Raw genomic sequence first — 27,997 nt, 5'->3', positions numbered from 1 at the left:
GGTGATGGGGGGGGTACCTCAGACCATGAAGCGATGCTCCTTGCCGTCGTGCGCCATGAGGATGACGTTCCTATTGGAAGTCCAGATGAGGCGGGCCAGCTTGAGGGCGGTGTGGGAGCCCGGCGAGGCCGGCTGCACGGGGGGGACCTGGTAGGTCTTGATGCAGCGGAGCTGGGGGGCCGAGTTCAGCATTCCAATGCTTCCCAACAGGGATGTGTTCATCTGCAAGGAGAGCCGTGGTGGATGGAGGTGCTCAGCTCCAACATGGAGCTGCTCCCGTCTCCAACATGGAGCTGCTCCCGTCTCCAACATGGAGCTGCTCCCGTCTCCAACATGGAGCAAGTCCCATCTCCAACATGGAGCTGCTCCCGTCTCCAACATGGAGCTGCTCCCGTCTCCAACATGGAGCTGCTCCCGTCTCCAACATGGAGCTGCTCCCATCTCCAACAGGGAGCTGCTCCCATCTCCAACATGGAGCAAGTCCCGTCTCCAACATGGAGCTGCTCCCATCTCCAACATGGAGCTGCTCCCGTCTCCAACATGGAGCTGCTCCCGTCTCCAACAGGGAGCTGCTCCCATCTCCAACATGGAGCAAGTCCCGTCTCCAACATGGAGCTGCTCCCATCTCCAACATGGAGCTGCTCCCGTCTCCAACATGGAGCTGCTCCCATCTCCAACATGGAGCTGCTCCCATCTCCAACATGGAGCAAGTCCCATCTCCAACATGGAGCTGCTCCCGTCTCCAACATGGAGCTGCTCCCGTCTCCAACATGGAGCTGATCCCATCTCCAACATGGAGCTGATCCCATCTCCAACATGGAGCTGCTCCCGTCTCCAACATGGAGCTGCTCCCGTCTCCAACATGGAGCTGCTCCCGTCTCCAACATGGAGCTGCTCCCATCTCCAACATGGAGCGAGTCCCATCTCCAACATGGAGCTGCTCCCATCTCCAACATGGAGCTGCTCCCATCTCCAACATGGAGCAAGTCCCATCTCCAACATGGAGCTGCTCCCATCTCCAACATGGAGCTGCTCCCATCTCCAACATGGAGCTGCTCCCGTCTCCAACATGGAGCAAGTCCCATCTCCAACATGGAGCTGCTCCCATCTCCAACATGGAGCAAGTCCCATCTCCAACATGGAGCTGCTCCCATCTCCAACATGGAGCAAGTCCCATCTCCAACATGGAGCTGCTCCCATCTCCAACATGGAGCTGCTCCCATCTCCAACATGGAGCTGCTCCCGTCTCCAACATGGAGCTGCTCCCGTCTCCAACATGGAGCAAGTCCCATCTCCAACATGGAGCTGCTCCCGTCTCCAACATGGAGCTGCTCCCATCTCCAACATGGAGCTGATCCCGTCTCCAACATGGAGCTGCTCCCGTCTCCAACATGGAGCTGCTCCCGTCTCCAACATGGAGCTGCTCCCGTCTCCAACATGGAGCTGCTCCCATCTCCAACATGGAGCTGCTCCCGTCTCCAACATGGAGCTGCTCCCATCTCCAACATGGAGCGAGTCCCATCTCCAACATGGAGCTGCTCCCATCTCCAACATGGAGCTGCTCCCATCTCCAACATGGAGCAAGTCCCATCTCCAACATGGAGCTGCTCCCATCTCCAACATGGAGCTGCTCCCATCTCCAACATGGAGCTGCTCCCGTCTCCAACATGGAGCAAGTCCCATCTCCAACATGGAGCTGCTCCCATCTCCAACATGGAGCAAGTCCCATCTCCAACATGGAGCTGCTCCCATCTCCAACATGGAGCAAGTCCCATCTCCAACATGGAGCTGCTCCCATCTCCAACATGGAGCTGCTCCCATCTCCAACATGGAGCTGCTCCCGTCTCCAACATGGAGCTGCTCCCGTCTCCAACATGGAGCAAGTCCCATCTCCAACATGGAGCTGCTCCCGTCTCCAACATGGAGCTGCTCCCATCTCCAACATGGAGCTGATCCCGTCTCCAACATGGAGCTGCTCCCGTCTCCAACATGGAGCTGCTCCCGTCTCCAACATGGAGCTGCTCCCATCTCCAACATGGAGCTGCTCCCATCTCCAACATGGAGCAAGTCCCATCTCCAACATGGAGCTGCTCCCATCTCCAACATGGAGCTGCTCCCGTCTCCAACATGGAGCTGCTCCCATCTCCAACATGGAGCTGCTCCCGTCTCCAACATGGAGCAAGTCCCATCTCCATCCTGGACCCGCTCCCATCTCCATCCTGGACCCGCTCCCATCTCCAACCAGGACCCGCTCCCATCTCCAACCAGGACCCGCTCCCATCTCCAACCAGGACCCGCTCCCATCTCCATCCCGGACCCGCTCCCATCTCCATCCCGGACCCGCTCCCATCTCCATCCCGGACCCGCTCCCATCTCCATCCTGGACCCGCTCCCATCTCCAACCTGGACCCGCTCCCATCTCCAACCCGGACCCGCTCCCATCTCCATCCTGGACCCGCTCCCATCTCCATCCTGGACCCGCTCCCATCTCCATCCTGGACCCGCTCCCATCTCCATCCTGGACCCGCTCCCATCTCCAACCCGGACCCGCTCCCATCTCCAACCCGGACCCGCTCCCATCTCCAACCCGGACCCGCTCCCATCTCCATCCTGGACCCGCTCCCATCTCCATCCTGGACCCGCTCCCATCTCCAACCAGGACCGGCTCCCATCTCCATCCCGGACCCGCTCCCATCTCCATCCTGGACCTGCTCCCATCTCCATCCTGGACCCGCTCCCATCTCCAACCAGGACCTGCTCCCATCTCCAACATGGAGCTGCTCCCACCTCCATCCTGGACCTGCTCCCATCTCCATCCTGGACCCGCTCCCATCTCCATCCTGGACCCGCTCCCATCTCCATCCCGGACCCGCTCCCATCTCCATCCTGGACCCGCTCCCATCTCCATCCCGGACCCGCTCCCATCTCCATCCTGGACCCGCTCCCATCTCCATCCCGGACCCGCTCCCATCTCACCGTGCTGTGGACCTCGGTGGCCACCCGGATGGATCCCCCCTTACCTGCCAGAAGCAGAGGTGGCTGTCGGAGTTGGAGTAGGTGGCCAGGTACCTTCCATCGGGCGCGAAAGCCACTGCAGTTATGGGCCCTTTGTGGCCATGGATAGTCTGGGAAGAGAAGGAAAGAGCAAGGAATGCCGTCCGGCGCTGCAAGGCTCCTTTGGAGCGCATCCCTATGGAAAACAGCCCCCAGGCACCATAGGGCCCCCCCTGTTTAACACCCCTGTCCTCTCCAGCCCGATCCAAGGGCTTCCAGAGCCCTGGAGCAGGAAGTGTCGGCTTGGGAATGCCGCTGTGGGAAAGCCGGAGCTGGAGGCAACGGGGAGCTGCAGAGCGAGGCCCTGGGTGCTCCCGGCTGCAGGGCACATCCATGCTTCCATGGGAAGGGCAGGGAGCTTGGAAAACGGCTGGAAAACAGATGAATCCCAGCCTTGCTGCATGCCAAGCACCGGGAAGGAGACGGATGTGGAAAAGGAAGACCTAAAAGCGGGATCTCTTTGGGAAACGAGGCTGCAGAAGAGGCACGCGGCGTCCCCCGCGGATGCGAGCGGCAAGCTCCGAGCGCGGCTCTTCCCATTCACTTCCAGGCAGAAAAGCCTGGAATTCCACGGGTTACCTGGCACTTCCCGGTGCGGATGTCATAGAGGGCCACGGAGCCGTGGCGAGCTCCCACGGCGACGCGGTGGCTCCGCTCGTAGTAGCTCACCATGTAGAACCTGGCAGGGGGGCAGAACAACGGGAATCGCCTGCGGGAGACTCCAGGAATCCCAGCTTGCTTTGGGATGGGAGCTCCCTTCCCACAGGGGCCGCTTTGCTCGCTCCCAGCCCCTAATCCCATCGGATCAATGTGGGCCGCGGCGGCATTCCCGAGGGAACGGCGCACCTGCAGATGGCCGGGAAGCATTCCTGAAGGCCTTTCTTCTTGACTAAGGCCCCTTCGAGGCAATACATGATGACGTCCATCACCTGCGAGGGACGAGGCCGGCTCAGTGCCCATCTCCCGGGAAGCAAGGGCGTTATCCCGCCGGGAACGCTCACCTCCACCAGCAGCTCCACCACGTCGGCGGGCATCTTCTCGATGAGGATCTCCAGGACGCGCAGGATCTCCCCCTTGGCCCTGGCCAGGGTGGAAGTGTGGATGTTCGGCTGGGATTGAGCGTTGGCAGCCAGGGCCGTGTGCCTGTGCACCTACGAGAGGGGAGCGGATCCGAGTGGGATCCCCCACTGGATCCCATAGGAAAAGGGGGTGTCGGGGGGCTCCATCCCCTCACCTCCTTGGCGATGGTGGTGATGAAGGCCGGGGGCCGGGCTGTGGCGATGAGGGCCAGAGCGTGGCGCGCCGAGCGGGCCGAGTCGGCGGGGGGGCTCAGGGGCAGCCCCGGGGTGATGCTGAGGAAGAGGGGGGAAGAGGATGAAGGTCAGGGTATGGGATCTGGGGAAGTGCATCCCTATGAGGGGATGGGGATGTTGGAATGGGTTGGAAGGAGATGCTTCATCCTTCAAGGCCAGGTTGGATGCGATGGGTGATGGTTGGTACCCAAGTGCTGGACCAGCAGCACCAGGGGTGATGCTGAGGATGAGGATGAAGGTCAGGGTATGGGATCTTGGGAAGTGCATCCCTATGAAGGGATGGGGATGTTGGAATGGGTTGGAAGGAGATGCTTCATCCTTCAAGGCCGGGTTGGATGTGAGGGGTGATGGTTGGTACCCAAGCGCTGGACCAGCAGCACCAGGGGTGATGCTGAGGAAGAGGATGAGGATGAAGGTCAGGGTATGGGATCTTGGGAAGTGCATCCCTATGAGGGGATGGGGACGTTGGAATGGGTTGGAAGGAGATGCTTCATCCTTCAAGGCCACGTTGGATGCGATGGTTGGTACCCAAGCACTGGACCAGCAGCACCAGGGGTGATGCTGAGGAAGAGGATGAGGATGAAGGTCAGGGTATGGGATCTTGGGAAGTGCATCCCTATGAAGGGATGGGGACGTTGGAATGGGTTGGAAGGAGATGCTTCATCCTTCAAGGCCGGGTTGGATGCGATGGGTGATGGTTGGTACCCAAGCGCTGGACCAGCAGCACCAGGAGTGATGCTGAGGATGAGGATGAAGGTCAGGGTATGGGATCTTGGGAAGTGCATCCCTATGAGGGGTATGGGACGTTGGAATGGGTTGGAAGGAGATGCTTCATCCTTCAAGGCCACGTTGGATGCGATGGTTGGTACCCAAGCGCTGGACCAGCAGCACCAGGAGTGATGCTGAGGAAGAGGATGAGGATGAAGGTCAGGGTATGGGATCTTGGGAAGTGCATCCCTATGAGGGGTATGGGACGTTGGAATGGGTTGGAAGGAGATGCTTCATCCTTCAAGGCCGGGTTGGATGCGATGGGTGATGGTTGGTACCCAAGCGCTGGACCAGCAGCACCAGGGGTGATGCTGAGGAAGAGGATGAGGATGAAGGTCAGGGTATGGGATCTTGGGAAGTGCATCCCTATGAGGGGATGGGGACGTTGGAATGGGTTGGAAGGAGATGCTTCATCCTTCAAGGCCACGTTGGATGCGATGGTTGGTACCCAAGCGCTGGACCAGCAGCACCAGGGGTGATGCTGAGGAAGAGGATGAGGATGAAGGTCAGGGTATGGGATCTTGGGAAGTGCATCCCTATGAAGGGATGGGGACGTTGGAATGGGTTGGAAGGAGATGCTGGGGATACCCCATCCTTCAAGGCCACGTTGGATGCGATGCTTGGTACCCAAGCCCTCCCCCGTTGCCAGGGGCGACGCGGGCCCCTCTCCCGGCCCGTATCCCCGTATTCCCGGCGTCGGGAAGCGCGGCTCCCACCTACTTGGCCAAGAGCTTGTCGGCCTCGGCGCAGAGCTCCAGCAGCCCCATGAGCACGGCCGACACGTCCATGTAGGGCTCCCAGACGGTGAAGCCGCGGCCGATGAGGTCGATGGCGCTGCGGCGGATGGTGCTGTGCGCCGGCAGGCGGGCGCTGGGCGCCTGCAGCAGCAGGAAGGTCAGCGCCTTGCCTGGGATAACAGGGAGGGAATCCCCATGGGAATCACCTACGGGATGGGCCCGGCCTGGGAACGGCCACGGCGGCTCCTTCTCCCGAGGGATTCTCCGCGCTGCGCTAAGGATGAAGAGGAATGCCTTTTCCTGCCTTAACCCCATCCAAATCCCCCTTCTCCTGCCTTAACCCCATCCAAATCTCCCTCCTCCTGCCTTAACCCCATCCAAACCTCCCTTCTCCTGCCTTAACCCCATCCAAACCTCCCTTCTCCTGCCTTAACCCCATCCAAATCTCCCTTCTCCTGCCTTAACCCCATCCAAATCTCCCTTCTCCTGCCTTAACCCCATCCAAATCTCCCTTCTCCTGCCTTAACCCCATCCAAATCTCCCTTTTCCTGCCTTAATCCCATCCAAATCCCCCTTCTCCTGCCTTAACCCCATCCAAATCCCCCTTCTCCTGCCTTAACCCCATCCAAATCTCCCTTCTCCTGCCTTAACCCCATCCAAATCTCCCTTCTCCTGCCTTAACCCCATCCAAATCTCCCTTCTCCTGCCTTAACCCCATCCAAATCCCCCTTCTCCTGCCTTAACCCCATCCAAATCTCCCTTCTCCTGCCTTAACCCCATCCAAATCTCCCTTCTCCTGCCTTAACCCCATCCAAATCTCCCTTCTCCTAGCTTAATCCCATCCAAATCTCCCTTCTCCTGCCTTAACCCCATCCAAATCTCCCTTCTCCTGCCTTAACCCCATCCAAATCTCCCTTCTCCTGCCTTAACCCCATCCAAATCTCCCTTCTCCTGCCTTAACCCCATCCAAATCTCCCTTCTCCTGGCTCAATCCCATCCAAATCTCCCTTCTCCTGCCTTAACCCCATCCAAATCTCCCTTCTCCTGCCTTAACCCCATCCAAATCTCCCTTCTCCTGCCTTAACCCCATCCAAATCTCCCTTCTCCTGCCTTAACCCCATCCAAATCTCCCTTCTCCTGCCTTAATCCCATCCAAATCTCCCTTCTCCTGCCTCAACCCCATCCAAATCTCCCTTCTCCTGCCTTAACCCCATCCAAATCCCCCTTCTCCTGCCTTAATCCCATCCAAATCTCCCTTCTCCTGGCTTAACCCCATCCAAATCTCCCTTCTCCTGCCTTAACCCCATCCAAATCTCCCTTCTCCTGCCTTAACCCCATCCAAATCCCCCTTCTCCTGCCTTAACCCCATCCAAATCTCCCTTCTCCTGCCTTAACCCCATCCAAATCCCCCTTCTCCTGCCTTAACCCCATCCAAATCTCCCTTCTCCTGCCTTAACCCCATCCAAATCTCCCTTTTCCTAGCTTAATCCCACGGATCCTGTGCACCTCCCACCGAATTCCTTCAGGAAAGCACATGGACCACGCTGACCCGGGGAAGGCGATGGAACACTGGGTGCCTTGGGATGGCTTGGATTCCATGGAAGCAGCTGCGTTGGGAGCACGGTCCATCATGGGAATAAACAGTGGGATTTAACAGGATTACGTTGAGGAGCATCCTCCTCTTGGCTTTCTGCCTCCTTGCTCCCTCCCAAGCAGATTTGGGATGACCCTGGGGTGCCCTAAGGCAATTCCAGGCGTGGGGAATGCTGCCAGGCAGCCTCCAACTGGGATAAATGGGATCTAAACCTCTTTTAGGTGGAACAGGATGGATCCCACCTCACTGCAGAGAGGCAGACACACCGAGGGGGTTAAGCCTGGGCTCCGATCCATGCTCCCCATGCCTTTCCCACTAGGAAAGCAGAGGGAAATCCCCCCTTTTCCCTGGAAGCTTTGGGATCCTCACACGTGTGCCTCGCCAGGGAATAGTTGGCTCCGCCGCTGGTCAAACCAAATCCTTCGGGAATCTGGCTGGAGCTCCGGGGTCGCGGCAGGAGTTTGGGGGGTTCAATCTCGGCTCCGAACTCGGCCCCGATGACTCCCAGCAGGACGATGGCTGTGGCTTGCTTCCTCCTCTCCTCGTAGGACGGGGAGGCCTTCTTGAGCTGGGGCAGGCAGCCTGCAAGGGGAGGGACGTTGGGACGTTGGGATGTTGGGAACGGAGCCGCGGCACACGGGAAAAGCCGTGGAATTCCGGGCCGGAGCAACGCTGCCGCCGCGCTGACACGCGGGGAAGGGATGGGAATGCAGGGAGATGGGAGCTGCTCCTCCAGCATCCCCACTCCCATCCGAGGAGGAGCTAGCCCTATGGGTTATATACATACACATACCTGTTATCCATAGAGAACGGATATCCACATCTATTATCCATAGAGAATGGATATCCACATCTATTATCCATACAGAACGGATATCCATACCTATTATCCACATAGAATGGATATCCATATCTATTATCCATACAGAACGGATATCCACATCTATTATCCATAGAGAATGGATATCCACATCTATTATCCATATAGAATGGATATCCATATCTATTATCCATATAGAATGGATATCCATATCTATTATCCATACAGAATGGTTATCCATATCTATTATCCATATAGAATGGCTATCCATATCTATTATCCATAGAGAATGGCTATCCACATCTATTATCCATATAGAATGGATATCCATACCTATTATCCATATAGAATGGATATCCATATTATCCATACAGAATGGATATCCACATCTATTATCCATATAGAATGGCTATCCATATCTATTATCCATAAGGAATGGCTATCCATATCTATTATCCATACAGAACGGCTATCCACATCTATTATCCATATGGAATGGATATCCCTATGTATTACCCATATGGAATGGATATCCCTATGTATTACCCATATAGAATGGATATCCACATCTATTATCCATACAGAATGGCTATCCATATCTATTATCCACATAGAATGGATATCCACATCTATTATCCATAGAGAATGGATATCCACATCTATTACCCATATGGAATGGATATCCCTATGTATTACCCATATGGAATGGATATCCCTATGTATTACCCATATGGAATGGATATCCCTATGTATTACCCCTATGGAACAGATATCCATACCTATTATCCCTGTAGAATGGATATCCACACCTATTATCCATACAGAACAGCTATCCATATGGATTCCATCTAGGTGCCTGTGCCAGGGAATAACAAGCAGGAATCCTGCTCCGGGCTCCCTGTATCCCGCCTCCTGAGCCACGTTAACCCTTCACTGCATCCCAAAGGATGCAGCCTTCCACTTCCTGCCTCCCGGAACGCTTTGGATTGGGAAAGACCTTAGCACTAGAGCAGGCTGGCTCCAAGCCCCGTCTCCCTCTCCGCCATTCCAGGACACCTTTGGCCTGGAATGCCTCTGGAATGCCATCATTAACCCTCAGGATGCTCTCCAGCCAAACTGCCCCCCCCCGGGGGGAGCTTCTAAGGCTGGGATCAGCTCTATGGAAGGAGCTTTTCCTGCGGGATCAGCACGGCGCTGCCCCCTGGTTCACCCCCCCCATTCCCATTGGGATTTCCAAGAGCTCCAAGTGGAAGAGAGAAGGGGAAGGACAAAAGTCCAAGCAGCAGGAACAGCCGAAAGGCAGCTACCCCCTGGAGGATGCTGGGCTCCAATCCCAAGGGATTTTCCCTTTGGCACTGCCCGGAAAGGGCACCGCTCCCGATAGGAATCGCGTGGCTTCCTAGGATCCCTCGGAGCGCGGCGTTGGGAATGAGCCTTCGAGGCCCGTTTCCGAGCCCATCCCATTCCATTGGGGATCCCATTCCATTGGGGATCCCATTCCATTGGGGATCCCATCCCATTCCATTGGGGATCCCATTCCATTCCATTGGGGATCCCATCCCATTCCATTGGGGATCCCATTCCATTGGGGATCCCATCCCATTCCATTAGGGATCCCATTCCATTCCATTGGGGATCCCATCCCATTGGGGATCCCATTCCATTGGGGATCCCATCCCATTCCATTGGGGATCCCATCCCATTGGGGATCCCATTCCATTGGGGATCCCATCCCATTCCATTGGGGATCCCATCCCATTGGGGATCCCATCCCATTCCATTGGGGATCCCATCCCATTGGGGATCCCATTCCATTGGGGATCCCATCCCATTCCATTGGGGATCCCATTCCATTGGGGATCCCATCCCATTCCATTGGGGATCCCATCCCATTGGGGATCCCATCCCATTCCACTGGGGATCCCATTCCATTGGGGATCCCATTCCATTGGGGATCCCATCCCATTCCATTGGGGATCCCATTCCATTGGGGATCCCATTCCATTGGGGATCCCATTCCATTGGGGATCCCATCCCATTCCATTGGGGATCCCATTCCATTGGGGATCCCATCCCATTGGGGATCCCATCCCATTCCATTGGGGATCCCATCCCATTCCATTGGGGATCCCATTCCATTGGGGATCCCATTCCATTGGGGATCCCATCCCATTCCATTGGGGATCCCATTCCATTGGGGATCCCATTCCATTGGGGATCCCATCCCATTCCATTGGGGATCCCATTCCATTGGGGATCCCATTCCATTGGGGATCCCATCCCATTCCATTGGGGATCCCATTCCATTGGGGATCCCATTCCATTGGGGATCCCATCCCATTCCACTGGGGATCCCATTCCATTGGGGATCCCATCCCATTCCATTGGTGATCCCATCCCATTCCATTGGGGATCCCATTCCATTGGGGATCCCATCCCATTCCATTGGGGATCCCATTCCATTGGGGATCCCATTCCATTGGGGATCCCATTCCATTGGGGATCCCATCCCATTGGGGATCCCATTCCATTGGGGATCCCATCCCATTCCATTGGGGATCCCATTCCATTGGGGATCCCATTCCATTGGGGATCCCATCCCATTCCATTGGGGATCCCATCCCATTGGGGATCCCATCCCATTCCATTGGGGATCCCATCCCATTCCATTGGGGATGATGCCCACCTGCTGGAATGTCGTCGTCTCCCAGGTCGTGCTCCTCCTCCTGCGCCTTGCCTTCTGCTCCCGAGGGCTCCGGGCTGGCGCTGCCGGGCTGGGGGGCTTCCGAGCTTACTCCGGCTGCAAAACCCATGGAAAACCAGTGGGAAAACCCCTTCCTTCCTTCCCCAAATCCCTCTTTTCCGGCGGCATCCCCAATCTGCTGCGGCATCCCGCGCCCCTTGGCAGCAGGGAATGCGTCCTATGGGCCAAGCCACCTCCCCGGGCTCCTAGGGGAAGGGGGATGCATCCGAGGCCTTTTCCCAGAGGGGCCGGGGGCTTTTCCCATGGGATTTTCCCGACTCACGGGACAGAACGCTGTCCATGTAGTGGGGCAGGTAGGGAGCCCAAGCGTCGATGGTCTCCTTCCTCCCGGCTTGCTCCATGCGGCGCAGCTCGGCGAGCAGCAGGGCTTGGGCTGCTTCTCTCACCTTGGGGTGGGGGCAAGCAAAGGAAGGAGCATCCCCTTGATTCCCAAGGCACATCCCATGGGATTAGGGAAGAGGGGAAGGGGGAATGATCACCTCCAAGCAGCGATCCTGCCAGCGCCGCGCCAGCATCTCCAGGAGGGGAGGGCGGAAGCGCTCCAGGCCCAGCAGCTCGGGCAGCATGACGCAGTGCATGGCGGCCAGCTGGCTCCATCCTGCCCGACGCCCATCCCAAAGGAAAAACCTCGGGATCACCATGGAAGCGGGGTGGGGATGGACACACACACACACCCCCCCTCCATCCCACCTCCATTGGATTCCATTGGTCGGGGCGGGGGGGGGGAGTAAGGCTTGAGGAGGAAAGCATCCGATCCCAGCCTGCTCGGCTTATCCCGCTCTTATTCCTCTTGGGAATGAGGGTTGGGATGGAGGCCGACCCGGGGCCTGCCCTACGTCTTGTTGGAAGGGGGTTGGAGGCCCTGTTTGCCCCCTCAACCTGCCTGCAACGGGCTTACTCCGTCCCTAGGCCAAGCCTCAATGCTGGGGGGGAGCCACCAGGCCTGTTTCCATGGTAGAGGCTTGGAGGATGGATTTACTCCTAGGCACCCCTATGGATACTCAAAGCATACTTACTACTAGTAGTAGTATCCCCATTCTACCTTAAAGAGCTCCCCTTCGGGGCTAAAACCAGGCCTGTTTCCATGTTAGATGCTTGTAGGATGGATTTACTCCTAGGCACCCCTATGGGTACTCAAAGCATACTTACTACTAGTAGTAGTATCCCCATTCTACCTTAAAGAGCTCCCCTTCAGGGCTCCAACCTGAGCTGTTTCCATGTTAGATGCTTGTAGGATGGATTTACTCCTAGGCACCCCTATGGATACTCAAAGCATACTTACTACTAGTAGTAGTATCCCCATTCTACCTTAAAGAGCTCCCCTTCGGGGGTAAAACCAGGCCTGTTTCCATGTTAAATGCTTGTAGGATGGATTTACTCCTAGGCACCCCTATGGATACTCAAAGCATGCTTACTACTAGTAGTAGTATCCCCATTCTGCCTTAAAGAGCTCCCCTTCAGGGCTCCAAGCTGAGCTGTTTCCATGTTAGATGCTTGTAGGATGGATTTACTCCTAGGCAGCCCTATGGATACTCAAAGCATACTTACTACTAGTAGTAGTATCCCCATTCTGCCTCCAAGAGCTACAAAGGGGTTACATTGAGGGGCATTTGGACCACTCATGGGGCACCCCACCACTACCCCGATGCTCTCCAACACACATAGGCTAGCCAAGCCCTTTCCACCCTGGCACAGCCATCTCCTCCTTCCTCCTCCTCTTCCTCTCCCACCAACCCCTTCTTTGTCCTCTCCCTCCCGGGGGGGGTGTGGGGTAGGTGGGAAGCAGGAAGCGAGGAGGGAAGGAATACGGAGGAGGGAAGGAATACCGAAGAGGGAAGGAATACGGAGGAGGTGAAGGAATACCGAGGAGGGAAGGAATACCGAAGAGGGAAGGAATAGTGAGGAGGGAAGGAATACCGAGGAGGGAAGGAATATGGAGGAGGGAAGGAATACCGAGGAGGGAAGGAATACCGAGGAGGGAAGGAATACCTTCGTTGACTAAGAAAGAGGGATGGAAAGGAGGAGGAGCAGCGTCGGGAGCACCTTCGGGGTTGCCTTGCCCAGGGCAGGGAAAGGAAGAGAAGAGAAGAGAAGAGAAAAGACAAGAGGCCGAGTGAGGAGAGCAGCAAGAGTAAAGCAAGAGGAGCACTGGGGCAGGAGACCCAACGCTTCCAAGGAGGAGAAGGAAGCCCGGAATAACGGCGTGGAGCTGGGCTCTGCTGCTTCCACACGGGGGGGATTGGAAGGTGCCCTACTCATGGAAGCCAAGGCAAGGCACCCCTTTGGGACCTGCTCCCGAGTATCCCGGATCCCTCCCATCCCCTTTTACCTTGCTTGATGTGGCCTTGGGCTGCAGGGCCAGGGGGGGCTTTGGCTCGCGAGCTCTCGGCAGGGCCCGGTCTGGGTGGCCTAAAAAGGGCAAAAAAGAGAGGAGAAAAGCTTGGGAAAAGCAGCTCCAGGTCCCGAGTTCCAACCCCAGGCAGCCAGGTCCCTACCTGCAGGGCCCCTTCTTCATGTGCTCGCCGATGAAGGTGGCGTCGGTCATGCCCATGAGCGTGTTGGCCAAGGAGATGACGGAGAGGAGGTGCTGGGTGGTCACGGCGCGGGAGACCCCATAGGTGCCCTTCCCGCTGCCCCCTTGAGGGCAGGAGCCATCCCCGAGGGCTTGGTTGTAACCGGGCAGCATGAGGGACATGTGGGCCCCACGGGAGAGGAGCCCGAAGGACACGGCGCAGTGGGGCCGCAGCATTCCCAAGCGGTCCAAGCACAGCTCGTCCAGGCTGGCGTCGAGGCCCCAAGCGTGGAGGCAGGACATGAAGAGCTTGGCCGTATCCATGGTCAGGTTGGATTCCAGCAGAGTTAAAGGCTTGGATTTCCCGGAGCGATACTCGGAAGCGCCCTCCTTCCTCCTCTGCCTCACGGCCTCTTCGTCCTCTTCCTCCTCCTCATCCAGGAGATGCTCTTTGATGTTCTCCTTGATGGTCTCCTTGACCTGCTGGAAGAGGACGGCGGCTCTCTTGCTCGCCAAGAAGGAACTTCCCTTCTCCAAGCTGCTGGAAGCTTTGGGATGGCTCTCGGGAGAAGCCGTGGTGGTGCTGCTGGCTCGGGAGGCCTCCTCGCTCAGCAGCTGGATGATGAGGGCCTCCACGTCGAAGAAGAGCACGTGGATGTCGGCGTCCGTCCCGCTCGTCTTCAGGGCTTGGACCGTCAGGGAATTGGGGGAATACTTGGGCAAATCCCCCTGGAAAAGAAGCAGGAAAAGGAGCTTGAAGGGAGGGGGGGGGACAGGAGCTTTAGGGTGAAGAACACAAGCTTTAGGGTGAAGAACAGCAGCTTTGGGGTGAAAACCAGCATCTTTAGGGTGAAGAACACCAACTTTAGGGGGAACACCACCAGTTTTAGGGTGAAGAACAGCAGCTTTAGGGGAAGAACAGCAGCTTTAGGGTGAACACCACCAGTTTTAGGGTGAAGAACACCAACTTTAGGGTGAAGAACAGCAGTTTTGGGGGGGGAACACCAGTTTGAGGGTGAAGAACACCAACTTGAGGGTGAAGAACACCAGTTTTAGGGTGAACAACACCAACTTTAGGGTGAAGAACACCAGTTTTGGGGGGCGAACACCAGTTTTAGGGTGAAGAACACAAGCTTTAGGGTGAAGAACAGCAGCTTTAGGGTGAAGAACACCAGCTTTAGGGGGAACAACACCAGTCTGAGGGTGAAGAACACCAACTTTAGGGTGAACAACACCAACTTTAGGGTGAAGAACACCAGTTTTGGGGGGGGAACACCAGTTTGAGGGTGAACACCACCAACTTTAGGGTGAACAACACCAACTTTAGGGTGAAGAGCAGCAGTTTTGGGGGGGGAACACCAGTTTGAGGGTGAAGACACAAGCTTTAGGGTGAAGAACACCAACTCTAGGGTGAAGAACACCAGTTTTAGGGTGAAGAACACCAACTTTAGGGTGAAGAACACCAGTTTTAGGGTGAAGAACACCAACTTTAGGGTGAAGAACACCAGTTTAGGGGGGCAAACACCAGTTTTGGGGTGAAGAACACCAACTTTAGGGTGAACAACACCAACTTGAGGGTGAACACCACCAGTTTGAGGGTGAAGACCCCCAGCTCCTCACGTCTTCGATCCTCCTTTTCCTTGGAGCTTCGTGTAAGGCCCCCCCCAGACTCCAGCATTCCCTGGAAAACCAGCGCACCTTGTCGGCCGCCTCGGGCGCCAGGAGGTTGGTGGCCAAGGTCTGCAGCTTCTGGTGGGCCACGTTCTTGAGGGCGGCCAAGCTCCGGCGCGTCATGGCCTGCTTGAGGTTGACGGCGGCGTGGCCCAGGGCGTCGAGGCCGGCCGGCACGGCCTCGTCGCACGCCGTCAGGATCTCCAGCGCCGTTATCCCCATCACGCAGCGGTCCAGAGCTCCTGGGGGGCACCCATGGGACGTGGTGAAGGCCACCAAGAGCATCCCAAAGGAACCATTCCCATGTCCTCCAAAGAGCTTCCCAACATCCCCTCGGCATCCCAGCCCGCTGCCTTCACCTGTATCCATCTGCCAGACGTAGACGGAGCCGTCGGCGCAGCCCACCACCAGGTAGTCCTCGGCGGGCCTCCACTTGATCACTCGGATGGGGAAGAGGTGCCGGGAAGCCAAGAGGAGGCACTTCCTCTCCCGCAGGCTCAGTAGCCCCACCGAGTGGTCGCCGGCCACCGAGCACACGCACTGCTGCACCCTGGCCTGCAGGGAAAGCCCCTCCGTTAGGCTCATCCCTAAGGGCTCCTCCTCGCGGCATTCCCGAGGGATGGAACTCACGCTGCAGGTCTCGGGGGGCACCAGGAGCTGGTTGATCTCACCGCCGTGCACCAGGAAGAGATGCTTCATGTCGCCGGAGAAGAGATCCCAAAGGATCACGGCGAAATCCAGGCCCCCCGAAAGCAGGGCGCCGGGCTCGTAGCGCGCCGACACCTGGTGGGGGTACAGCAGGCAGGTGACCCGGGCGCGATGGCCGCGCAGCGTGCGGTGCGGGGGCCAACCTGCGGCGAGCAGGGAACAAAACACAGGGGTCAAAGAGCCGGAACGAGCCTAAAACATCCTCCAAGGGCTGCGATGGGACAAGCCCAGCGCCAACCCGCTCAGAACCCCCTTTAGGTCCTGCTTTAAGGTTTCCTTAGGGCCATGCCCAGCTCCGAACCCCCTTTAGGTCCTGCTTTAAGGTCTCCTTAGGGCCATGCCCAGCTCAGAACCCCCTTTAGACCCTGCTTTAAGGTTTCCTTAGGGCCATGCCCAGCTCCGAACCCCCTTTAGGTCCTGCTTTAAGGTCTCCTTAGGACCAAAGCCCAGCTCTGAACCCCCTTTAGACCCTGCTTTAAGGTCTCCTTAGGGCCATGCCCAGCTCTGAACCCCCTTTAGACCCTGCTTTAAGGTTTCCTTAGGGCCATGCCCAGCTCAGAACCCCCTTTAGGTCCTGCTTTAAGGTCTCCTTAGGGCCATGCCCAGCTCAGAACCCCCTTTAGGTCCTGCTTTAAGGTCTCCTTAGGGCCATGCCCAGCTCCGAACCCCCTTTAGACCCTGCTTTAAGGTCTCCTTAGGGCCATGCCCAGCTCAGAACCCCCTTTAGACCCTGCTTTAAGGTCTCCTTAGGGCCATGCCCTGCTCCAAACCCCCTTTAGACCCTGCTTTAAGGTTTCCTTAGGACCAAAGCCCAGCTCCCCCCGGCTCAGAACCCCCTTTAGATCCTGCTTTAAGGTCTCCTTAGGACCATGCCCAGCTCCGAACCCCCTTTAGACCCTGCTTTAAGGTTTCCTTAGGACCAAAGCCCAGCTCTGAACCCCCTTTAGACCCTGCTTTAAGGTTTCCTTAGGGCCATGCCCAGCTCAGAACCCCCTTTAGACCCTGCTTTAAGGTCTCCTTAGGGCCATGCCCAGCTCTGAACCCCCTTTAGACCCTGCTTTAAGGTCTCCTTAGGGCCATGCCCAGCTCCGAACCCCCTTTAGACCCTGCTTTAAGGTTTCCTTAGGGCCATGCCCAGCTCTGAACCCCCTTTAGACCCTGCCTTAAGGTCTCCTTAGGGCCATGCCCAGCTCCGAACCCCCTTTAGACCCTGCTTTAAGGTTTCCTTAGGGCCATGCCCAGCTCTGAACCCCCTTTAGACCCTGCTTTAAGGTCTCCTTAGGACCAAAGCCCAGCTCAGAACCCCCTTTAGACCCTGTTTAAGGTCTCCTTAGGACCAAAGCCCAGCTCTGAACCCCCTTTAGACCCTGCTTTAAGGTCTCCTTAGGACCAAAGCCCAGCTCAGAACCCCCTTTAGACCCTGCTTTAAGGTCTCCTTAGGGCCATGCCCAGCTCCGAACCCCCTTTAGACCCTGCTTTAAGGTTTCCTTAGGACCAAAGCCCAGCTCCCCCCGTCTCAGAACCCCCTTTAGACCCTGCTTCAAGGGCTCCTTAGGGCCATGCCCAGCTCTGAACCCCCTTTAGACCCTGCTTTAAGGTCTCCTTAGGGCCATGCCCAGCTCTGAACCCCCTTTAGACCCTGCTTTAAGGTTTCCTTAGGGCCAAGCCCAGCTCAGAACCCCCTTTAGACCCTGCTTTAAGGTTTCCTTAGGGCCATGCCCAGCTCAGAACCCCCTTTAGACCCTGCTTTAAGGTTTCCTTAGGGCCATGCCCAGCTCAGAACCCCCTTTAGACCCTGTTTAAGGTTTCCTTAGGGCCATGCCCAGCTCAGAACCCCCTTTAGACCCTGCTTTAAGGTTTCCTTAGGGCCATGCCCAGCTCAGAACCCCCTTTAGACCCTGCTTTAAGGTTTCCTTAGGGCCATGCCCAGCTCCGAACCCCCTTTAGACCCTGCTTTAAGGTCTCCTTAGGGCCATGCCCAGCTCTGAACCCCCTTTAGACCCTGTTTAAGGTTTCCTTAGGGCCATGCCCAGCTCAGAACCCCCTTTAGACCCTGTTTAAGGTCTCCTTAGGACCAAAGCCCAGCTCAGAACCCCCTTTAGACCCTGCTTTAAGGTTTCCTTAGGGCCATGCCCAGCTCCGAACCCCCTTTAGACACTGCTTTAAGGTCTCCTTAGGACCAAAGCCCAGCTCCGAACCCCCTTTAGACCCTGCTTTAAGGTCTCCTTAGGGCCATGCCCAGCTCAGAACCCCCTTTAGACCCTGCTTTAAGGTCTCCTTAGGACCAAAGCCCAGCTCAGAACCCCCTTTAGACCCTGCTTTAAGGTTTCCTTAGGGCCATGCCCAGCTCCGAACCCCCTTTAGACCCTGCTTTAAGGTCTCCTTAGGGCCATGCCCAGCTCTGAACCCCCTTTAGACCCTGCTTTAAGGTTTCCTTAGGACCAAAGCCCAGCTCAGAACCCCCTTTAGACCCTGCTTTAAGGTCTCCTTAGGGCCATGCCCAGCTCAGAACCCCCTTTAGACCCTGCTTTAAGGTCTCCTTAGGGCCATGCCCAGCTCTGAACCCCCTTTAGACCCTGCTTTAAGGTCTCCTTAGGACCATGCCCAGCTCAGAACCCCCTTTAGACCCTGCTTTAAGGTTTCCTTAGGGCCATGCCCGGCTCTGAACCCCCTTTAGACCCTGCTTTAAGGTCTCCTTAGGGCCATGCCCTGCTCCATGGGGCTCCGAACCCCCTTTAGACCCTGCTTTAAGGTCTCCTTAGACCCTGCTTTAAGGTCTCCTTAGGGCCATGCCCAGCTCAGAACCCCCTTTAGACCCTGCTTTAAGGTCTCCTTAGGGCCATGCCCAGCTCCGAACCCCCTTTAGACCCTGCTTTAAGGTTTCCTTAGGGCCATGCCCAGCCCTGAACCCCCTTTAGACCCTGCTTTAAGGTCTCCTTAGGGCCATGCCCAGCTCCGAACCCCCTTTAGACCCTGCTTTAAGGTCTCCTTAGGACCAAAGCCCAGCTCCACCCGGCTCAGAACCCCCTTTAGACCCTGCTTTAAGGTTTCCCTAGGGCCATGCCCAGCTCAGAACCCCCTTTAGACCCTGCTTTAAGGTTTCCTTAGGGCCATGCCCAGCTCAGAACCCCCTTTAGACCCTGCTTTAAGGTTTCCTTAGGGCCATGCCCGGGTCAGAACCCCCTTTAGACCCTGCTTTAAGGTTTCCTTAGGACCAAAGCCCAGCTCCGAACCCCCTTTAGACCCTGCTTTAAGGTTTCCTTAGGGCCATGCCCGGCTCAGAACCCCCTTTAGACCCTGCTTTAAGGTTTCCTTAGGACCAAAGCCCAGCTCCGAACCCCCTTTAGACCCTGCTTTAAGGTCTCCTTAGGGCCATGCCCAGCTCAGAACCCCCTTTAGGTCCTGCTTTAAGGTCTCCTTAGGGCCATGCCCAGCTCTGAACCCCCTTTAGACCCTGCTTTAAGGTCTCCTTAGGGCCATGCCCAGCTCTGAACCCCCTTTAGACCCTGCTTTAAGGTCTCCTTAGGGCCATGCCCAGCTCTGAACCCCCTTTAGACCCTGCTTTAAGGTTTCCTTAGGGCCATGCCCAGCTCCGAACCCCCTTTAGACCCTGCTTTAAGGTCTCCTTAGGACCAAAGCCCAGCTCTGAACCCCCTTTAGACCCTGCTTTAAGGTCTCCTTAGGACCAAAGCCCAGCTCTGAACCCCCTTTAGACCCTGCTTTAAGGTCTCCTTAGGACCAAAGCCCAGCTCAGAACCCCCTTTAGACCCTGCTTTAAGGTCTCCTTAGGGCCATGCCCAGCTCAGAACCCCCTTTAGACCCTGTTTAAGGTCTCCTTAGGGCCATGCCCAGCTCAGAACCCCCTTTAGACCCTGCTTTAAGGTCTCCTTAGGACCAAAGCCCAGCTCCGAACCCCCTTTAGACCCTGCTTTAAGGTTTCCTTAGGGCCATGCCCAGCTCTGAACCCCCTTTAGACCCTGCTTTAAGGTTTCCTTAGGGCCATGCCCAGCTCAGAACCCCCTTTAGACCCTGCTTTAAGGTCTCCTTAGGGCCATGCCCGGCTCAGAACCCCCTTTAGACCCTGCTTTAAGGTTTCCTTAGGGCCATGCCCAGCTCAGAACCCCCTTTAGACCCTGTTTAAGGTTTCCTTAGGGCCATGCCCAGCTCTGAACCCCCTTTAGACCCTGCTTTAAGGTTTCCTTAGGACCAAAGCCCAGCTCAAAACCCCCTTTAGACCCTGCTTTAAGGTCTCCTTAGGACCAAAGCCCAGCTCTGAACCCCCTTTAGACCCTGCTTTAAGGTCTCCTTAGGGCCATGCCCAGCTCAGAACCCCCTTTAGACCCTGCTTTAAGGTTTCCTTAGGGCCATGCCCAGCTCCGAACCCCCTTTAGACCCTGCTTTAAGGTCTCCTTAGGACCAAAGCCCAGCTCCGAACCCCCTTTAGACCCTGTTTAAGGTTTCCTTAGGGCCATGCCCAGCTCAGAACCCCCTTTAGACCCTGCTTTAAGGTTTCCTTAGGGCCATGCCCAGCTCAGAACCCCCTTTAGACCCTGCTTTAAGGTTTCCTTAGGACCAAAGCCCAGCTCTGAACCCCCTTTAGACCCTGCTTTAAGGTCTCCTTAGGACCAAAGCCCAGCTCTGAACCCCCTTTAGACCCTGCTTTAAGGTCTCCTTAGGACCAAAGCCCAGCTCAGAACCCCCTTTAGACCCTGCTTTAAGGTCTCCTTAGGGCCATGCCCAGCTCAGAACCCCCTTTAGACCCTGCTTTAAGGTCTCCTTAGGACCAAAGCCCAGCTCCGAACCCCCTTTAGACCCTGCTTTAAGGTTTCCTTAGGGCCATGCCCAGCTCTGAACCCCCTTTAGACCCTGCTTTAAGGTTTCCTTAGGGCCATGCCCAGCTCAGAACCCCCTTTAGACCCTGCTTTAAGGTCTCCTTAGGGCCATGCCCGGCTCAGAACCCCCTTTAGACCCTGCTTTAAGGTTTCCTTAGGGCCATGCCCAGCTCAGAACCCCCTTTAGACCCTGTTTAAGGTTTCCTTAGGGCCATGCCCAGCTCTGAACCCCCTTTAGACCCTGCTTTAAGGTTTCCTTAGGACCAAAGCCCAGCTCAAAACCCCCTTTAGACCCTGCTTTAAGGTTTCCTTAGGACCAAAGCCCAGCTCAGAACCCCCTTTAGACCCTGCTTTAAGGTCTCCTTAGGACCAAAGCCCAGCTCAAAACCCCCTTTAGACCCTGCTTTAAGGTCTCCTTAGGACCAAAGCCCAGCTCTGAACCCCCTTTAGACCCTGCTTTAAGGTCTCCTTAGGGCCATGCCCAGCTCAGAACCCCCTTTAGACCCTGCTTTAAGGTTTCCTTAGGGCCATGCCCAGCTCTGAACCCCCTTTAGACCCTGCTTTAAGGTCTCCTTAGGACCAAAGCCCAGCTCAGAACCCCCTCAGACCCCAGGAGCTGCTTTGGGGTGCCCTTTGGGGTGCCCGTACCCCTTCGGAGCGCGTGCTCTCCCCGCAGGAGCTGCACGGTTGCCGTCTGCGTGGCGGGCACGATGACGATGCTGCCGTCGTCGCGGCCGCACACCAGCCGGCCCTGCCCGGGGATGTAGACGCTGGCCGTCACCTTGAGGGGCTCCGGGATGTTGGGAACGGAGCTCAGCTGGTCGATGATCCCGGCCGGATGAGGCTCCAGCCCATCAAAGGCTTCCTGCAGGGATAAGGACGTCGTCGGCTGCGCGCCTGGAGCACAAAGAGGGAGGGAAGAAGAAGAAGAAGGAAGAAGGGGTTAAACCCCGGGAGCCTTCCTCCCCGCTCGGGATGCTCCTCAACCTCGAGGGGAGGGATCCCCATCGCGGAGCCGGCATCCCTATGGATAACGCTGGCTCCCCGGCCCTCAAATCCCCCTTCGTCCCCTCGCGGTACCTTCGCGCTGCTCCAGGCTATCCGGGATGCTCCATAGGGAAAGCCTTCCCGAAGAGTCGCCTTGGAGGAGGAGCTGGGAAGCACGAGGCTTCCGGCCATGGAAGAACCCAGTCACGGGGGGGCAGATGAGGAGCTGCTGGAGGCAAGAGGGCAAGGGAAGCACGGGGCCCAAAGGGATAACAGGGATACGGCGGGGTTTCCCGAAGGATAACGCCATATCCCAAACAGGGAGATCCCAAAGGATACAACGGGGTTTCCCGAAGGATAACGCCCTATCCCAAACGGGGAGATCCCAAAGGATACGATGGGGTTTCCCGAAGGATAACGCCCTATCCCAAACGGGGAGATCCCAAAGGATACGGCGGGGTTTCCCAAAGGATAACGCCCTATCCCAAAGGGAACGGGGAGATCCCAAAGGATACGACAGGGTTTCCCGAAGGATAACGCCCTATCCCAAAGGGAACGGGGAGATCCCAAAGGATACGACAGGGTTTCCCAAAGGATAACGCCCTATCCCAAAGGGAATGGGGAGATCCCAAAGGATACAATGGGGTTTCCCGAAGGATAACGCCCTATCCCAAAGGGAACGGGGAGATCCCAAAGGTTTAGAGGGAACAGAAGCCAGGGATCCACGGGGTTTTACCTCCTGCTCCGGCCTCTCCAGCACCCGGAGCAAGGAAGGAGGGATGAGGTTTTCCACGCCTTTCCCAACGTCGCGCCGGAAGGACTCGCTGGCGGGCAGGCAGCTGGGAGAACAAGCAAGGAGCAGGGATGCATCCCAAGGGATTCATCCCACGGGGATGCTGTGGCACGGGAGGCACCTTCCAGCTCATCTCAGGCTATGGGAAGAGGCCCCCTTCCCGCACGGATCCGCTTTTCCAAGGGCAAGCGGCAGCCCCCGGGGGCTCCCTTTCGGCCCTGCCTCGCTCCTCATCCCGAGCAACAGGGAATCCCGGGAATGCCGCCCCATTCCCTACCTGCCGGGCAGCGCGTAGATGAAGCTCTGCCCTTCCTCGCTCCATACAACGACGCGATCCGGGGCTAGGAATTCCCCCCCGCTCCAAGCCCGCCGGCTCTCGCTGCCCACGGAGCAGAGCAGGGAATAATCCCCGGCATCCAGGACCTAAAGGGGAAGCAACGGAGCTGCGGGATCCGCCTTGGGATGAGGACCCGGAGCATCCCATGGGATTCCCCGCCCGCACCTACCCGCCACGACTGGGAGCACACCAGGAGCAAGGAGCCGGGAGCCCAGGGACACCGGGAGAGGCTCCGGCAGTTGTGGCACGAGATGGGCTTGGATTCCTCTTCGGAGAGCGGGGACGGATCCTAGGGGGAATGGGAGATGGGAATCCCGTGGGATGCGGAGCTCCCGTTGGGATGCGGAGCTCCCATTGGGATGCTGCATTCCCATTGGGATGCTGCATTCCCGTTGGGATGCTGTGTTCCCGTGGGATGCGGAGCTCCCGTTGGGATGCTGAGTTCCCGTTGGGATGCTGAGTTCCCTTTGGGATGCTGCGCTCCCTTTGGGATGCTGAGGTCCCTTTGGGATGCTGCGCTCCCATTGGGATGAGTTCCCTTTGGGATGCTGAGGTCCCTTTGGGATGCGGTGTTCCCGTTGGGATGCTGTGCTCCCTTTGGGATGCTGAGTTCCCACTGGGATGCAGCATTCCCTTTGGGATGCTGAGTTCCCTTTGGGATGCTGAGTTCCCTTTGGGATGCTGCGCTCCCTTTGGGATGCTGAATTCCCTTTGGGATGCTGAGGTCCCTTTGGGATGCGGAGCTTCCGTTGGGATGCTGCGCTCCCTTTGGGATGCTGAGTTCCCGTTGGGATGCTGCGCTCCCTTTGGGATGCTGAGTTCCCATTGGGATGCTGAGTTCCCTTTGGGATGCTAAGGTCCCATTGGGATGCGGAGTTCCCGTTGGGATGCTGAGTTCCCGTTGGGATGCTGAGTTCCCGTTAGGATGCTGAGGTCCCTTTGGGATGCTGCACTCCCTTTGGGATGCTGTGCTCCCTTTGGGATGCTGAGTTCCCTTTGGGATGCTGAGTTCCCTTTGGGATGCTGCGCTCCCTTTGGGATGCTGAATTCCCTTTGGGATGCTGAGGTCCCTTTGGGATGCGGAGCTTCCGTTGGGATGCTGCGCTCCCTTTGGGATGCTGAGTTCCCGTTGGGATGCTGCGCTCCCTTTGGGATGCTGAGTTCCCATTGGGATGCTGAGTTCCCTTTGGGATGCTAAGGTCCCATTGGGATGCGGAGTTCCCGTTGGGATGCTGAGTTCCCGTTGGGATGCTGAGTTCCCGTTAGGATGCTGAGGTCCCTTTGGGATGCTGCACTCCCTTTGGGATGCTGTGCTCCCTTTGGGATGCTGAGTTCCCTTTGGGATGCTGAGTTCCCTTTGGGATGCTGAGTTCCCTTTGGGATGCTGAGTTCCCTTTGGGATGCTGAGTTCCCTTTGGGATGCTGAGTTCCCTTTGGGATGCTGAGTTCCCTTTGGGATGCTGAGGTCCCTTTGGGATGCTGCGCTCCCTTTGGGATGCTAAATTCCCTTTGGGATGAGGTGCTCCCTTTGGGATGCTGAGTTCCCTTTGGGATGCGGCATTCCCTTTGGGATGTGCGGCACGGTGCCTTAAGGGAGGAAGAGGACATGGGAAGAGGGGGAATATGGGGGGGGGGGCCCCCATAGCTGGGTATTAACAGCAGCTATGAGGCAGAGCAAGGAAGAAAGCAGTTTTCCAACCCAAACATGGGAAAAGTTGGGAATTCTGCTGGCAAGGCGCCGGATCGGGATAAGGAAAAGGCGGGAATTCCCTGTTCAAGCGGCACCCAGGGAATGCCAGCCCGTTGCAACAGCACCCAAAGGCCGGGAGAGGAGGATCCCGCATTCCCAAGGGCCGGAATAGCCCGGATCCGGAACCTTCCCCTTACCTGCCCGCGGCCCGCTTCCGACGGCAGGATCCAGACCTTGAGGATGCCGGACACGGACACCGCCACCACCGCGTCCTCTGGGGCAGCACACAGAGCAAGGAGGGCTTAAATCCTTCCCGGGATCACGGAACGGGATGGGACGGGATGGGACAGCCCGGAGCGCATCCTTACCCCGGACGCTGACGGCGCTGATCCAGTCGGGAGCGATCTTGGAAAGCAAGGAATAAAGGACCTCCAAGCTGCTCGCATCCAGCACGAGGATTTCGGGATAATGGCCGTGGCACAGGAGCCTCCCTTCCCGGTGGCCCGCGCCGGCGGGGCGGTAGAACTGCGGGGCCGGGCGGCATTCCAGCCTTTTCCGGCAGCATTCCCATGGGTTTTCCCCCCCCCCCCCCCCTTTCCCGGTTTTCCAAGCGCTCACCCGGATGCCCGTGTGCGTGCAGGCCAGCTTGGTGAACTCCAGGCACCGGCCGTCGGTGACATCCCACAGGCACATCTCCCTATGGAGCGGGGGAAACGGGAACGACGGCATTCCCGAAGGGAACGCCTCGGGATAACGCTGCTCCCGCTGGGAACGCGCTTAAAGAACCCTTTTATCCCATGGATCCCGTCCCAGGGTGGAATTCCTGCTGTCGGGAACGCACCCCCCCCGCATGGAGGGGACGGGGGGGGGGGGCTCTTCCCATTTCGGTCCCCCCGCGGAATTCCCGAGGCCGGGAATGAATGAATCCCATGGGAACTCACCCGCTCTCCGAGGCGCTGACGACGCAGGGCTGCTCCCCGGGGCCCGAGGCCGGGGCCAGGCAGGGAACGGGGGCGGCGTGGCCGAAGAGCAGAGCCCGGGGCTTGATCTATGGGATAAGGATGGGATAAGGATGGGATAAGGATGGGATAAGGATGGGATAAGGATGGGATAAGGATGGGATAAGGATGGGATGGGATAAGGATGGGATGGGATGGGATAGGGATGGGATAAGGATGGGATAAGGATGGGATAAGGATGGGATAAGGATGGGATAAGGATGGGATGGGATGGGATAAGGATGGGATAAGGATGGGATAAGGATGGGATAAGGATGGGATAAGGATGGGATAAGGATGGGATAAGGATGGGATGGGATGGGATAAGGATGGGATAAGGATGGGATAAGGATGGGATGGGATGGGGTGGGATAAGGATGGGGTAAGGATGGGATAAGGATGGGATAAGGATGGGATAAGGATGGGATAAGGATGGGATGGGATAAGGATGGGATAAGGATGGGATAAGGGTGGGATAAGGATGGGATAAGGATGGGATAAGGATGGGACAAGGATGGGATAAGGATGGGACAAGAATGGGATAAGGATGGGGTAAGGATGGGATAAGGATGGGATAAGGATGGGATGGGATAAGGATGGGATAAGGATGGGATAAGGATGGGATAAGGATGGGATAAGGATGGGATGGGATAAGGATGGGATAAGGATGGGATAAGGATGGGATAAGGATGGGATGGGATGGGATAAGGATGGGATAAGGATGGGATAAGGATGGGATAAGGATGGGATAAGGATGGGACAAGGATGGGATAAGGATGGGACAAGAATGGGATAAGGATGGGATAAGGATGGGATGGGATGGGATAAGGATGGGATAAGGATGGGATGGGATGGGATAAGGATGGGATAAGGATGGGATAAGGATGGGATAAGGATGGGATAAGGATGGGATGGGATGGGATAAGGATGGGATGGGATAAGGATGGGATGGGATGGGATAAGGATGGGATAAGGATGGGATAAGGATGGGATGGGATAAGGATGGGATAAGGATGGGATAAGGATGGGATAAGGATGGGATAAGGATGGGATAAGGATGGGATGGGATAAGGATGGGATAAGGATGGGATGGGATAAGGATGGGATAAGGATGGGATAAGGATGGGATAAGGATGGGATGGGATAAGGATGGGATGGGATAAGGATGGGATGGGATAAGGATGGGATGGGATAAGGATGGGATAAGGATGGGATGGGATGGGATAAGGATGGGATGGGGTGGGATAAGGATGGGATGGGATAAGGATGGGATGGGATGGGATAAGGATGGGATAAGGATGGGATGGGATGGGATAAGGATGGGATAAGGATGGGATAAGGATGGGATAAGGATGGGATAAGGGGGATGGGATAAAGGATGGGGGATAAGGATGGGATGGGATGGGATAAGGATGGGATAAGGATGGGATGGGATAAGGATGGGATAAGGATGGGATAAGGATGGGATAAGGATGGGATAAGGATGGGATAAGGATGGGATGGGATAAGGATGGGATGGGATGGGATAAGGATGGGATAAGGATGGGATAAGGATGGGATAAGGATGGGATAAGGATGGGATAAGGATGGGATAAGGATGGGACGGGATGGGATAAGGATGGGATAAGGATGGGATGGGATGGGATAAGGATGGGATGGGATAAGGATGGGATAAGGATGGGATGGGATGAGACAAGGATGGGATAAGGGGGGCACAAGGCCTCCTATGGGGCCAGCCCCCTATATGCGCACGCACCCCACAAGCCAAAAGGGGACGGAGACCCATAAAGAGCTTATTATGGGATGGACGAACCTAAAGGGAAATCACTGCGGCCCACTGCGCCCATCGCCCTCTCCAACGGGAGCCGGGTGATTCCCGGCTTAAATCCCTCGGGATTTGGGGTTGGGAATGAGTGGGAATAACGCGCTCCTTCCCCCCAGCAAGCTGGGGGGGGGGTTTGACTCTATGGGGCTTCAATGGGGCACGGGGAGCAACCCCATGGCGACATTCCCATTGATTCCTATGGGATGGGGGAACGCATCCCGGGAATGCCGCTGCTCATTATGGGATGGGGGGGGAGCGACCCCATGGCGACATTCCCATTGATTCCTATGGGATGGGGGAACGCATCCCGGGAATGCCGCTGCTCATTATGGGATGGAGGAGCAACCCCATGGCGACATTCCCATTGCTTCCTATGGGATGGGGGAACGCATCCCGGGAATGCCGCTGCTCATTATGGGATGGGGGGGAGCGACCCCATGGCGACATTCCCATTGATTCCTATGGGATGGGGGAACGCATCCCGGGAATGCCGCTGCTCATTATGGGATGGGGGGCAGCAACCCCATGGCGACATTCCCATTGATTCCTATGGGATGGGGGAACGCATCCCGGGAATGCCGCTGCTCATTATGG

At 56.9% G+C, this 27,997-nt stretch overlaps 1 protein-coding gene across 1 annotated transcript; it reads right to left on the bottom strand.

Moving 5' to 3' along the window:
- Window positions 1-18: 18 nt before the first annotated feature.
- Window positions 19-25,628, bottom strand: WDR7 (WD repeat domain 7; the record flags this gene model as incomplete). The annotated part of the gene is made up of 25 exons (XM_062629358.1): window positions 19-222; window positions 3,021-3,125; window positions 3,634-3,733; window positions 3,901-3,983; window positions 4,056-4,205; window positions 4,289-4,406; window positions 5,856-6,042; window positions 7,836-8,048; window positions 10,973-11,086; window positions 11,313-11,436; window positions 11,530-11,648; window positions 13,380-13,459; window positions 13,546-14,291; window positions 15,261-15,475; window positions 15,593-15,788; window positions 15,864-16,084; window positions 21,422-21,670; window positions 21,854-21,986; window positions 22,497-22,599; window positions 22,831-22,976; window positions 23,060-23,179; window positions 24,778-24,852; window positions 24,929-25,105; window positions 25,199-25,277; window positions 25,522-25,628. Coding segments are annotated over 25 exons (4,164 nt in total), but the record flags the coding sequence as incomplete, so codon positions are not given.
- Window positions 25,629-27,997: the final 2,369 nt, after the last annotated feature.

The sequence above is a fragment of the Pezoporus occidentalis genome, unplaced genomic scaffold, assembly GCF_034315485.1.
Source record: "Pezoporus occidentalis ecotype Australia unplaced genomic scaffold, CSIRO_AGI_Poc_V1 ctg330, whole genome shotgun sequence".
NCBI classification, from domain to species: Eukaryota; Metazoa; Chordata; class Aves; order Psittaciformes; family Psittacidae; genus Pezoporus; species Pezoporus occidentalis.
The sequence above is the reverse complement of the archived record's forward strand: the minus strand, read 5'-3'. Positions and strand labels throughout refer to the sequence as shown.